General features: G+C 41.3%; 1 protein-coding gene across 2 annotated transcripts in view; it reads left to right on the top strand.

The window, feature by feature from the left end:
* Mctp2 (multiple C2 and transmembrane domain containing 2) overlaps nucleotides 1-14,393 on the top strand; it is a 113,917-nt gene that overhangs the window by 59,552 nt on the left and 39,972 nt on the right. For both annotated transcript variants that reach the window (XM_048369137.1, XM_048369138.1), the window contains 3 exons: nucleotides 2,793-2,894; nucleotides 3,454-3,528; nucleotides 5,983-6,102. In XM_048369137.1, coding sequence (XP_048225094.1) covers nucleotides 2,793-2,894; nucleotides 3,454-3,528; nucleotides 5,983-6,102 — 297 coding nt within the window. The remainder of the gene's footprint in view (nucleotides 1-2,792; nucleotides 2,895-3,453; nucleotides 3,529-5,982; nucleotides 6,103-14,393) is intronic.

The raw sequence follows: 14,393 nt of genomic DNA on the forward strand, positions 1-14,393 counted from the left end.
TACTTGTTCTTAAGCCACATACATTTCTTTTTTTTGGCCAGTCCTGGGGCTTGGACTCAGGGCCTGAGCACTGTCCCTGGCTTCTTTTTGCTCAAGGCTAGCACTCTGCTACTTGATCCACATGACCATTTCTGGCCATTTTCTATATATGTGGTACTGGGGAATTGAACCCAGGGCTTCATGTATACGAGGCAAACACTCTTGCCATTAGGCCATATTCCCAGCCCAGCCACGTACATTTCTAACAAATGTATGTTCTCTCTTCTTCAACCCTTTTACCACTTTCCAAGCAACCTGTTAGGTAATGGCTTAAAAAAAGTGAAACTCAACATGGGTTTTGTCAATAGAATCAATACTTTGTTTTTTTTATTTGTATTTTGAATATTGTATAGCAGTCATAAAAGAGACATACACCCATGTATATGTGTATATATGTATATATATGTATATATATATATATATATATATATATATATATATATATATATATACAAATTAGCAAATCATACTAGTAGATCCAAAATCAAGTTACAAAATTCATTCAGTATATCGCTTTGGCAAAACAACAACAACAACAAAACCTTAAGCAGTTATTGTCAGAGGTATTTTAAGAGTATAAAGTTTCAATAAAAATAAAAGAAAGATGTGAACCAAATTCCTACCTAATTTTTGCTAAGGAAAAGGTGTGTAAGCTTTGGGAATGTTGGAAAAGACTTAAGTTTTACTTGCTGGTAATTTTCAAACTCTTTCAGACGGTATAGCTTAATCATCTCTGTCACTTTGATGATGGCTTTCATGTTCTTAGGTGGACACTGGTCTTTGCTGACACAATGGTTGGGATATTGAGTAACAGGATATAGCCATTTACCAACTCAAAAAAGAAAAGGAAAAAAATCTTTTGCTATAAAATATTTCTTTTTATAATGATACCTCCGGTTCTTCTGTTGCCCTTCCCTGTTCCTTAAGAAATCATGGAAATTTTAAGATAGCCTTTCAGTGACTGCGGGTTGAAACGAATACAATTGGATCTGATTCAGCTTGGCTAAGTGGCATTCCGTTTCTGTATTTATTTCTTTCAACTTTAACACCCACAATTTATTAAGTGAGACTGTGTATCGGAGCGGAAACGCCAGATCCTGTTTGGACACCGTTGAGGAAGGAAACCGGGTCTTTATGGGGGGAGCCTTTTCCGCTCAGCCACTGGCCAGGAAAACCATCTTTCTGTATAAAAGCTATTCAATCGGAGAGAGGTGGGGTGGCTTTGGGAAGGAAGATGACCTCTCCCTTGTAATGTTCAATTGCTGTTTCCCCCCATGATGTATTCGATTCATTTCCCTCACTGTTTATAAGAACACTTGTGTGAAGGCTTGTAATGACACCAATAGTCATGTAAAATATGGCCCAAACTTCATGCCCTTGAATTTCCTAAGATTGATCATTACGATCCCACATGGAATACTTACTTAGTTAACCCAAGTTTTCCATGGCTCTTTTATAGTTAACAGCATGCTGCTTAAAATCCAGACTCAATCAACCAGTCTGCCTGCCTGTCTACCTGTCTGTCTGTCTGTCCACCTTCCCACCTGTCTATTGTCTGTCTTATCTATATATTTACATATGTATGCATGTACATGTGCATCTCTATCTACTTACCTAACCTACCTATCCATCCCACTACCTTGCCTAAACATGTAAGACTGTTTCCAGATCTGAAAATGATTAAGTCTAGCTAATGCACTTGGTCTTTCGTGGGAGCTGGATACTTTCTAAAATAATACAGGAGTTGTTTTTCTTAGATGTAGGCTGTGTCTGCAGGTAGCTTAGTGATTGTGCAGGGGACATATAGGCAGAGAGAGGATATTGGAAGGACTTGTGTGTTAGCAAGATTTGCTGCCCTTTGGGCAGTTTTGAACAATTTTGACCTCAACTTGAGCTAAGTTGATTGACTTATTTACTGGGCATTGTTTATGAGCTAGGGAAACAGATCCCTTTATTAAAAAAATAGTTCCTTTATTGCCTAAAATATTTAGTACTCTCTTTGGGGAATAACGTTAAACTTAGAAGCAGCAAAGAGTGTCCTCTGTAACCTTTTGGCCACATTCTCCTAATGTTAGCATTTTCACTTTACTGTGATGCATTTGTCAAAGCCCCTGCCGGGGATGTGCTATTAATAAACTCAACTTTGGTCTTTATTCGGATTTTTGTAGCTTTTGCACTAATGTCCTTTGATGCTTCAGGATCTAATTCAGAACACCACATGGCATTTAAACATCTTATCTCCCATGTCTTTTCTGATGGATGACAGTTTCCTAGTCTGTGATTTCCCCTCTCACCCCATGGCCTTGCCAGTCTGGAGGAAGATGAGCCAGAAGTTTATAAGCTATCATTTCGGAGTATGTGGAAATGTGTAACCTCTCAGAGGTTTGGAGGAAATAAAAAAATGCTTGTGTAGTTTAGTCTTGATTTGCACCAGTCAACACCCCAGTTTCAACCTGGTAATTGTTAATTCATCTTCCTAGCAGATTAAGGATTCTAGCACTAAATGTTGATTTAGGATGGATTGAATATCCACTGGCTATTTGCTTCATCAGTAATCATTTTTTGCCAAAGTTAGCTTTGATTATTCCAATTCAATGACAACATTTGTACCAGAAGCCATGGGCACTGGGGTGGGGGTGGGGGGAGTAGATTGTCTGCCTAAAAACCACTAGGGCCTGAGTTCAAAGCTACTACCACCCAAACCAGTAAACAAAAATTGTACTAATATGTATTCCATCTTTTGTTTCAAACAGATTAGAGATGGACAACCAAATTGTTATGTATTGAAGAATAAAGATTTAGAACAAGCATTTAAAGGAGTGATTTATTTAGAAATGGACCTCATATATAATCCGGTAAGTTTCACTGGATCACGCCTTCCATCTTTTCTGTACCTAAGGATGATCCCCACCTTTAGAAGCTCGGGTTAATGTGAGAGGTTTCAAAATTGATGTGACTGGGAAGAGGGAAGAGCAGTGTCTTAAACGGAACATAAAACCTATGCTGAACCTCCCAGATGACAAGTATCATTAGTGTGTGTGTGTGTGTGTGTGTGTGTGTGTGTGTGTATATCATCCATTGTATTTACTTGTAGATTTACAGGCACATTTTTGTGACCACAAACGAGGGCAACCATGTCACCCCTGTTTCTTTGGCTCTGGCTTACTTACCTTAATATAATTTTTTCCAAGTCTTTCCATTTCCTTACACATGGGAAATGAACTGGACATTTTGTAGGTGGAGGTGGGAGGGGAAAACTGGGAGACAGGAAGGGAAGCAGAGACATGGTTCAAAAAGAATTGTACTCATTACATGACTCATGTAACTGTAACCCCTCTGTATGTCACCTCGACATGGACAATAAGAATGTGTATATATATGAATTCTGCCCTTTTGAACAATGATGCTGTCTAGGTCAAAGCAAGTCTGAGGACATTCACGCCCAAAGAAAAGCGCTTTGTTGAAGATAGCCGCAAGCTGTCTAAGAAGGTAGGTCTGGACCATTAGTAGCAAGCTTGGGTACCATCGTTATCATCTGGTACCAGAAGCATCCATTCTGACTTGCCTTGTTTCCCTTCCTCTCACACCAACCCCAGTCTCCTTCCGTATTCTTTCCTTTCTCTACTTCTTTGTCATTGTCTCTGTCCCAGGAGAGGGTTTCAGATAGTTTGCTAAAGGTGAAGGGGGCAGTGGCTCATGCCTATAATCCCTGCAACTCAGTGGTTGAGATCTGAGGATCATGGTTCAAAGACAACCTGGGCAGAAAAGTTCATGAGGTTCTTTGTCTCCAAATCACCAGCCCAAAGCAAAAAACAAACACAAAAACAAAACTAGCAGTGGGACAGTAGCTCAAGTGGTAGAGCTCTAGCCTTGAGGGAATAAGCCAAGTAAGGGACAGCACCCAGGCCCTGAGTTCAAGTCCCAGGACGGACACAAAAACAATCCACCACAACAGAAACATATCCATAGGGGCAAGAAGAAGTGGTCAGCTTCCAGTATGTTCCTGAATCATTTTCTTTCTTTCTTTTTTTTTTTTTGGCCAGTCCTGGGCCTTGAACTCAGGGCCTGAGCACTGTCCCTGGCTTCTTTTTACTCAAGGCTAGCACTCTGCCACTTAAGCCACAGTGCCCCTTCTGGCCATTTTCTATACATGTGGTGGTGGGGAATCGAACCCAGGTCTTCATGTATACGAGGCAAGCTCTCTTGCCACTAGGCTATTTTCCCAGTCCCTCCTGAATCATTTTCTAGATGTCCTTTTCTGTTTTCCACCATGGAACACTGAATGCCATCCCCATTTCCTTTGTGGCTCTCCTATGCTCACTCATCCTCTCCAGCTCTGTGGGTCCCAGGGAGGATTTGTCCTTGCTGGTTGTGGGTTCTTGGAGGCTGTGGACCCTTGATTCACTTATGACTGTTCTTAGTACTTTTACACAGTCTAAATTTTGACCCTTTGACATTTTACCCCACAAGGAATTAGGTCCCGTTTCCTTTGTCACCCCAAACTTCCCCCAGTTGACCAAAAAAAAAAAAAGTGAAGTTTAGGGACAAGAGTGGGAAGTTTCACTTTTCTTTTTCACCTTTTTGGATTATGACCTTTATAGCTTTATTTGGAGCCCCCCGCCCCCTTTCCCTTGTTTTAGACACACCCTAGGTTTGCCTTCTGTCCCCACTGAGAACAGCATGTCCCCTTTTTCAAAGTGTTTATTACTTCCACCATTTCCTTTGGGGAAAGCAGCTGTTGAGGACACAGAGCCTGCTGGATATAAAAGCATCTTATCCTGTGGTTTCCCCTGGGGACTTGTGGGTGTGCTAGGCAAAGCCTTCCCCTGTCTGGTAAAGAGACACATCCATGTGTTTTGATTTGGTCTACCACAGCATTGAGTGTAATGTTTATCTTGTGTAATCTGAGTATTGTTATTATTGTTATTATTATTATTGCCTTTCTCTCTGTTTGCTTGAAAGTTAAAACCCGACTTCGAGTCCTTGGCTCAGCTGCTTTGCAGACGCATTGAAATGAATCTGCCCACCACTGGGAGAGAAGACATTTCCTTTGCAAAACAAGATCTCCACGTGGGGTGGCTCTGGGCTCTGAGAGCAGCAAGGGGATCGGGGATTTCATTCCTGGCGTGTGTCAGGAGTCTCCCTCTGTGTTTCTTATTATTGAGCCCCAACTAGATGTTCACAACGTTGAAACGTTTGCTTAGGAGATAAATACTTCAAAGCCATTAGCTATATGGCAGGTATTTCCTGCCTCTACCTCTCCGCTCCCCTCCTCCAACCCCCCCCCCCCAGGTTCTTCATCTCACAGCCACTTGGAAGAGGAGAAGTAATATTAACCCAGTCTGGTGAGAGAGGTTAAGAAACTTGCCCAAGGCTGCACAGCTTGGAGGAAGTGGCAGAATTGGAATCTCCTCTCAGAATTATATTTTCTTATAAACTTCTGGACTGGCAGAGTTATAATAATTGCCACTTTCTGCTACTAGTCTGTGCAATTGCCTCGAAATGACACAAACCCTCAATCCTATTTTTTAACTTCTGTTATCTTATTATAGTTGTGTATTTCTCTCAAGCTCTCTGTTTCTCTCATTTCTCTCTTTCTCTTCTTCCAAGCTCTGTGCTTCTATTTTTACTCTCTGTCTCTTTTTCTCTTTTCTCTTTCTTCTCCCCCTCCCTCATAAATCCACAGTCCTACCCCCAAATGCCTGGTTGCAGTTCTGAATGTTATTGTTTATTACTAAATGTGATTAAACCAGATGAACTTCGGAGTGATTAGATGTGCTTTTCCTTTTAGGGTTAATATTTTAAGCAGAGCTTTAGAAGTAGAGGACTTTTCCCTTTTCTTATCCTTTCGATTGGTACTTCTGGAGGGTATAATTTAAATGACCAGTTGAGTTGATGCTAAGGAACTATTTGGAGTGTGGTTGTTTGTTTGTTTTTAATCAGATTTTGTCGAGAGATGTAGACCGGGTAAAAAGACTCTCCATGGCAATCTGGAATACAATACAGTTCCTCAAGGGTTGTTTCCAGTGGGAATCCACGCTGCGAAGTACAATAGCCTTTGTGGTAAGTTTCTTTTTATGTCCAAATTAATTGCTGTGTATTCATCTCCCTTGGTCTTTCTATAATATCTCTGGACATAAGCGCTTATGAGGGAACTGTCCTTCTCATGAGGGTGAAAGTGGACGTGTGAAAATCCAGTCTTAATTGAATCCTCCTCGTATACTGTTTCTGGGTGAGCTTAAGGCAGCTGGTTCTGAGGCGTTTTAAAATAGCACTGTAGTTTGTTCTCTTGCCAATGCTGTATCATCTTCTCATTTTCGATTATTTCCCTTCTTTAGGGTCAGTGACTGTTCACAGTGTTTCAAAATGGTAGCTGAAAAAAATTGCATGACTAAATTATACCTAAGTTGGTCCAATTTAGGTTTTCTGGGAGTCACTCATAAACATGGATATGAAAAGCATGGATTCACATCAAGCCATTCAGAGTTTGGCTGATGAGTACATATTATAATTGGGCTGAATGCCGCACTGCCCAGCCCACACGGTTCTAACATCAGTCCCTGCTTATATAGGCAATAAAACCACAGACTGAAAGAAAAGCCACTGAAGTCTTATCAGTGAGAGTTCTGGCATCTTGGAAGGTCTTCACGGATGGCACAACGCCTTCATTTCCCCTCTCTGGGCTTTCTCCTTCATTTGTGAATGGACTTATCATTAATCAGATTGCAAATGTCCACCACATATCCCAATGGTAAAGCGTGTACACTTGGTATTATGCCATTAATCTATACTGAGCAGAGATTCCTGTAGGAGCTAGGATAGTATGACGGATGAGAGAATATAGGTCCTAATTTCTGCACGTGACATGCATCTTCTGTCTCTACCTTCCTATAGTCAGAATAGTCACAGAGTTTTTCTTTTCTCCTATCCCATGGGCATGAAAAAAAAGTATAATTCCTAGATGTGAATGAGTTAAGGGCACCTCCCTCATTCTTTACATCATCAGTATATTTGCTCCATACAAGGCTATTGCTGTATCATTCTGGTATAGAAAACTGAGTGTTTGATATTTCTTCTACCATTTAGTTTGGTCATTTTAGAGCCTAGAGGATCTATGTTGCCTGAAGTTTCTCTCTCTCTCTCTCTCTCTCTCTCTCTCTCTCTCTCTCTCTCTCTCTCGCTCCTTTTGGTGGTATTGGGGATTGAATTCCATCAGTGTCTCATATTGTTAGGCTGGCACTCCACCACTTGAGCCATGCTTCTGGTCTCTTTTTGTGTTGTTTTTCTCCTTGTAGTGTCTCACAATCTGCCTGGGCTGGTGTGGGCTATAATCCTCCTATATGTGGTTTCTAATGATGTTGAAACAACAGGCCTGCATTACCATATTCCAAGCCTGATTGAAATGGAGTCTCACGAACTGTGTTTGTGTGTGTGTGTGTGTGTGTGTGTGTGTGTGTGTGTGTGTGTGTACATTTTTACCTTTTAATCTTTAGTTGCACAAAGGGATTCGGTCCCACATGGCTTCTTGTGAGTACCTTGGGTCAATGTCATGTCCATCATTTTCTCTGTTGTCTCTCTCATCTTGGGGAGTTGGGGAGCTTATGAACTTTTGAGATTTGGATGGATGGGCCTCAAATGTCAACCTTACAATCTGTGACTCCCAAGGAGCCAAGATTGGATTTGAGCTACAGACGCGTAGCAGATTTTAATCTTTACTATACCTTCTTGCTAGCTAAGGTTCCTAACTATTTGGCTGCAATGATAAGTTATTTGCTAATCCATATCCTTCTCTGTGCTGGTATTAATTATCCATTTCTTCTCCCAGCTCCTCTTCTGTGGGCTAGGCTTCACTTCTACCACCTTGGCCTCCCTTGAATTCCCTTTCAGAACTTTCCATGCAATAATGTTCTATGCCATTCCCGACAAGAGGGGGATGTGAACACAATTAGTGGTGTTTTCCAGCCAGCCGCCTGGAGGACCAGAGGATTTCTTCTTTCTCGAGTTCAGTTTCTGACTCTGTGATTTTTTTTTTTCTTTTTAGAAAAACAGAGATCTGTTGCCCTGGGTTTTGGTGGTGGTGGTGGTGGTGAGTTGGGGCTGGAGGGGGGGAGAATGACAGAAATGATTAATGGGCTGCCAGTCCGATCTCAAGAAAGATTAGAAGAAATGAATAGAAACAGTTTGTCCAGGAGAGAGGACTTCTAGACGGGTGGGAAGGCCGTGCCGGCAGGGTTCCACTTCTCTACTGCTGTGTTCCGGGTGCGACTCTCTGCTGGACCTCATGGCCTCGCCCAGCCCCGTGCTCGGCAGGCCGCTGCGTGGTGTCTTCAGACATCTAAGGCCACAGAAAGGGGATACATAGCCGCTGTTCTTTTCACTGGTTTTCCAAAGCCTGGGCTTTATGAAAATGCCCGGAGATAGGGGATATTTCCCTCAGGGCACCAGAGAGAAGGAAAAAAGAAAATGCAGTCCGTTACAACCTTCATCCAGTCTAGCGTCTGTATCTGCATGTTTTCTGCATGCACACATTCAGCCAACAATGACTGAGAAAGATCTTGGGGGGAAAATATTACATCTGAATTAAGTAAATGTAGGCGTTTTTCTCCCTTGCTGTGAGTCCTTTATGCAACATGGGGTTGCAACTATTTACATTTCATTCACAGGCATTTCCATTTGCATTCGTTTACATATATGTCACATACATACATTCATTTATGTATATCTGAATTATATCTACCCTGTATATTACAGGTGATCTCGAGGTAAAGCACACGGATGGGTGTGTGTCACTAATAAACAAATGTACATATGGGTATGTAGGTATTTGCACAGGGTGTCCTTGAACCCCTCCCCAACTGATTCCACAGGGCAACTGTGCACACAAACTGCATCCAGGGCAGTGGAAAAACAACGTGCTCTCCTAAACATCTTTAGTTTTCATCAGAAACTTCACACTCAAGAGTCCCTAGCATATTTGTGCTGCTCAGAGGCCTAGAGAGGCAGCAATGTGGACAATTCCCTTTGCCTGAGCTCACCAAGAGTGTGATTTTACTAAACGCTCACTATGATCGTTTCAAAACCATTTCTGCTATTTAAACCAAGAAGCTATAAATAAAGAAAAGGCTTTTTTTTTTTTTTTGTTAGCGGGGAAGAGGAGGGGAAAGGACCAAGTGAAAATTATTTTAGCTATCTTTTATTCTTCTATTTTTTTTATGACAAAATTGGTAGCCAAGGCTCCATCTGTTTTGTGGGAACTTTCTGTGTGTGTGGCTTCTTGTTATGGGATAATGTTCTCATGGCTCGGCCAGCGGCTGTGTGGTTCTGTGTCTGTGAGTCTACGGAGCTAGGGCGTTGTCTTTCTGTGGAGCCTTGAATTCTCAGATAAACTGAGCCAGAAGCAGGCACAGAGGCTAAACAATGAACCTGGGGCCCCTTCTCTGCCTTCTCCCTCATAGAGTCTCTCCTGGCTCATCCATCTGCTTGTCTTTGCAAGTGCCAGACATGGTGTTCTGCTGTTTTGAAGTGTGGTCTTAGGTTCTTCTTTTCCATCCATGGACAGGACAAGGGAAGGGCTCAGGGAACAGGTGAAAGGAGCCATTGTGGCAAAGCCAGTCCCAGTGGGGCTCTTCCAATCTCCGGAAGTACAAACGATGTGGCTGGTCTGACACGCTCAAGGCAGAACAGAAGGGCTAAGTTGGGTTTTCTTTTCTTTTCTGTTTGGTGAATAAATATCAGATAGTCCATTAGCTTCACACTTTTGTCTTTATTTCCGGTTGAGAGAAAATACATGCTGCCTTGTTGGGTCATGTGTAGTTTATCACAACTATGAGTGTTAAGACTTTATGAAAGCAAACTATATATTTCCCTACGATGCCTTGTGCACGATGTGCCTACATTATATCTTGTTGAAAGTGGTTGTGAAAAATAACAAAAAAACAGCCTTTTAAGATCCGAGTTCACATGACGTCTAGTCAGAACTAGATGGACAGAAGTAGGAGAATTTGTTATGTCCTATAAACATAATCTTTGTCATTTGGGAACCAATGTGGGTAGTACTCTCCCCAACATTGAGAGAAGAAATTCATACCGAGTTCTATCAACTTAACTATGTTAATATTGTTAAATTCGGTGCCATTATAAAAAAAATAAATGTGTACATTTTGGAGTAGACAGAAATCCTATTTAAGCATTACTAAAATTTATTTGATATTTAATACATATATAACCTTTTTGTTTCTTTCCTATCCCCAAAGCCACATTCTTGACTAAGTTGAAAGACAAATTAATCTGACATGGCCATTCACTGACAGTGGCCTAGCAGTAAATGTCTCCATGTATTTTCCTATAGATTTGCAAATGTAAGCGGCATTTCATACACGGACACTTGGTTATGCTCCATCAGGCTTCGAAGTTGGCTCATCTTAACAGCTCAGGTTATTCCATTGTTTCACATTCGGTCCCAAGCACTATACTCATGTTAACTCATTCAGTTCGAACAGCATCCTGCTGATGCCTAATTGTAGGTAGATTGCTCCCTTCTTTGTACATGATAGACAAACAAGCCTCTCTAGGTGAAGTGACATATAGGAGGCTCATATGTTTTTTTAAAGAGGCAGAGCTGGGATTGAAATCCAGGGCCCTCTGGCTTTAGAAAGATGCACCCTTATCCGCTGATGGATGGGCAGGTCATCCATTCCTGATCGCACGGAGGCACTTGCTGTCTTTTGTGTCCAGACAATAACTGTAACTCAGAGCCACCCTACTGATGATTTCAGGTATGTATTTAGACAGAGTGCGGGGAGAGAAAAGCCTGTTCTAGGATGCTTTAGGAAGTAAGACACCATCCTTAGGTAGGTAGAAACAATTCTCCGTGGCGCTGACTTTAATTACAGGTGACAGGGTTTAAATGAAAGGAGCAGCAGGTGGCAGTGTTTGCCTACTCCCCCAGCAAGGCCCCGCCCCACCCCTCCTGGGATCCTGGGACTCAGCCCAGGTCTTGGCAATGGTGAGTTTGGGAATTCAGCTGCAAAGTCTCAACATGGCTGGAGATGGATTCCTCATTTCCAATATATGAGAGTTTTCCTCCCCTCTACTTTTTTTTTTTTTTTTTTAGAATTCTCTTAGGTGAGGTAGAAGACTTTTTAAGGAAAAATAAAAATGAAGATTGTATCAAACTAAGTGGAGGTGATGTGGAAGGAAGTTAAAAACATTTGTGGATTTTCTTTAAGATTTCTAAGTTGTTGGATGTGAAGAGAAGGGGGTGGGGACAGAACTCAAGCACATTCTTTCAGAATAGCTTATGATATTTGGATCAGAGAAATAGCTGCCTATTTCCAATGGGCAATTCTATTCTGTTTTTTTCAGCCTCTAAGTCTAGATTCTTATTTGAGGGCAATGAAGATAAATTAATTTCTCAAAAGATAAGTGTTGTGTAGTGATAATATTAATTGTCTAAAGTCATATGCATGGGATTGCTGTTTGGCTTTGTTTTTGTATCATTTCGCTCTGATACATTTACATCTTGACACCCCAAGATTGTCTATTCACATTTCTAAAGCTGTTCTTAGGATGTAAGTGAAATTTTCATTTGATAAACTGGTGTTTGCTCAACAGATGGCATCATCAGGAGGTTATTTTAAATAGCAAAGATCTCCTGGTGCTTTTGAAATAGGGCTGTGTGTGTGTGTGTGTGTGTGTGTGTGTGTGTGTGTGTATTTGTCTTTCCACCAGTGTTTTCAAACCCATACCTATTACACTGAAGGAAGCAAGTTTGTGGAGGCATTGATGGATTCCTTGTTTTATTAAATTTTTAACTTGGACATTTGCTGTTAAGAAGTAATCTATATCTACCCTATATATCAACAGGCATCTTCATAAAGCTATGATTCTTTTACATCTGTGCTATTTTTTCAAGAGTTTCTTTTTGAGCGTAGGGAAATGAACTACTTATTCTTCAGTATTGACAGGGACTGTAATATGCTATATAATTTAAGACATCAATCAACATTCTAAGATGTTTCCACATCTCTACTTTTTTTAAAAAAAAAGTGACATCCTATACATACCATTTATACATTTCTTGGCTTTTAGAGATACTAGAGTATTAAGAATAGAAACAGATTGCACTCTGAAATTAAAAATCCACCCTAGGAGTAGAAGCAACCCTTTCAACACACAACTCTGTATTTGAGAGCATTCACGTAGAAAGAGGCAGAGGGCATTTTGAAAAGGAAAAGTTTTCCCAGGGCACATTTTTGAGGGCATTTTGAGGAAAGAAAATTGGATTAGAGACCTTGAGGATGGTTTGGGCCTGTGCAGCCTCTTGGGTTCCAAGAATATTCAGTTCTTTGGACTTGGTGCAAATGACACACACAGTCCCAATTTGGTTCTGAGATTGGCCTCTTCAGATAATGCTGTTCAGGTGGCTTTTTGATGTGTTAGCCATTTGTATGTCATTACCACTGAAAACATTTAGGTTTTCTTTAAGGGTTAGCATCAATTGATTCCTAAATCAACACAGCTATATGTGTTGGATTGCATTTTTTTTTTGTCTTGTCTTTTTCTGATACTGGGGATCAAACTCAGGCCCTTGCATTTGCTAGGCAAGTCGCTCTGCTACTGAGGCACACCGCAGCCCTGGATTACATTTTTGTAGGCTGTTTATTGGCTCACTCAAAGTTACCAGGAGATCTGAGGAAGAATAGTATTCTTGTAAGGATAACAAACAAAAAAATCAGCCTGGCACCGGTGGCTCATGCCTCTAATCCTAGCTACTCAGGAGGCTGAGATCTGACACGGTCCAAAGCCAGCCTGGACAGGAAAGTCTGGGGGACTCTTAACTCCAATGAACCACCAGAAAACAGGAAGTGGCACTGTGGATCAAAGTGGTAGAGCACTAGCCTTGAGCAAAAGAACTCAGGGATATGGCCCAGGCCCTGAGTTTAAGCCCCATGACCAAAAAAACAAAACAAAACAAAACAAAAAAAAAACAGAAAAAGCAAAAAGAAAACCCCTGATTTTAAATGTATGTACACATATAAATTCATGCATGTAAAATATCTTTGTATATTATATAACACACTTAACCTATTAGGCATTTTTATTGGTTGCAACATCTGTAAGATGACTTCCCACATCTTCCTTATTAGAGAACATGGTATACTTCTGAAACTATTTTAAAGTTTTTCTTTTTTTATTAGCATTTTCTGGAGTGAACAATCCATCATTGTACATTGTGATTATAATTTTTTTTACCACATAATTGCACCTTCTATCGACAACTTCTCAGGCATTAACTAATTATGGCATTTAATGGAATTACAGTAATTGCATTAAAAGGATTATCCATTGAGAATGTAAAGGGACACTGTTACCGGTTATAGCATAGTCTCGTGTTTATGTTTTCAGTCCCTTGATTATACTTCCTTCCAGACAGAAGCATAGATGCACAGGTGGAAACTGAGTGGTCTTTTGGAGCACGTCGACGTTGACTATGGAACACAACCACGTGGATTGCTATGGTGTGTTGTGAGCTACAACATGGCTAAGGCCCACTCTTAAATCCTTCCTGCTTAGGGGAGGCAGCAGTAGGGGCACAGCAGGAATGGAATCGTGCTTCTTGGAAGAATGCTAGAATTAGTGCACTCCAGCTGCAGGACTCTGAGAGGAGACGAAGGGAGCTGGCAAATCTATTACTGGGATCAACAAGTCCCTGAATCTAGGTGTGGGGGGGGGGGGATATTTTATTTCTGATTTTTGCAGAACAGAATCCTTTTTCTCCTCTTCCATCTGCTTCAATCCAGGACACCTGGATGTGCGAACATTTTTGTGTGTTGCAAAAATGGAAAGGAATACCTAGAAACAGAAGAAATGTGTGTGTGTGTGTGTGTGTGTGTGTGTGTGTGTGTTGGCGTGTGTGAAAACAGTTATCACCATTCTCCATGTAGGTTTTGACCTGTGGGAGAGCCATGCTTTGTACTTATATTTCTGACTAATTTAGTATCGCCTCCTCCCTCCCCTTCCTTCCAGTCTGCGCTTTGTTATTTGTTTCTAAGCTGTCATTTTTATTAGTCTCCCTGGCTGATCTTTTGGGAGTCCGCATCAGGTAGCACGCATGCTCTCATTGTCTGCCTGGGCTTGGCAAGCATAGGGCCCTTTTATTGCTGTGTGATGTGGGCGTGCTTGCCTGGGTAGCCTGTAATTAGACCCACTACAGGTGACAGTTACAAGAGAGCCCAGTAATCATTCTAGCTGCCTGATCTGATGTTTGTGGAGTGCAACCTTCTTTGTGGTCTGGTTAGGATTTACTACAGTGTACTTGTTACCTCTCCCTTTATCTAGAGTTTATAGAGTGT

The sequence above is a fragment of the Perognathus longimembris genome, chromosome 20, assembly GCF_023159225.1.
Source record: "Perognathus longimembris pacificus isolate PPM17 chromosome 20, ASM2315922v1, whole genome shotgun sequence".
NCBI lineage: Eukaryota > Metazoa > Chordata > Mammalia > Rodentia > Heteromyidae > Perognathus > Perognathus longimembris.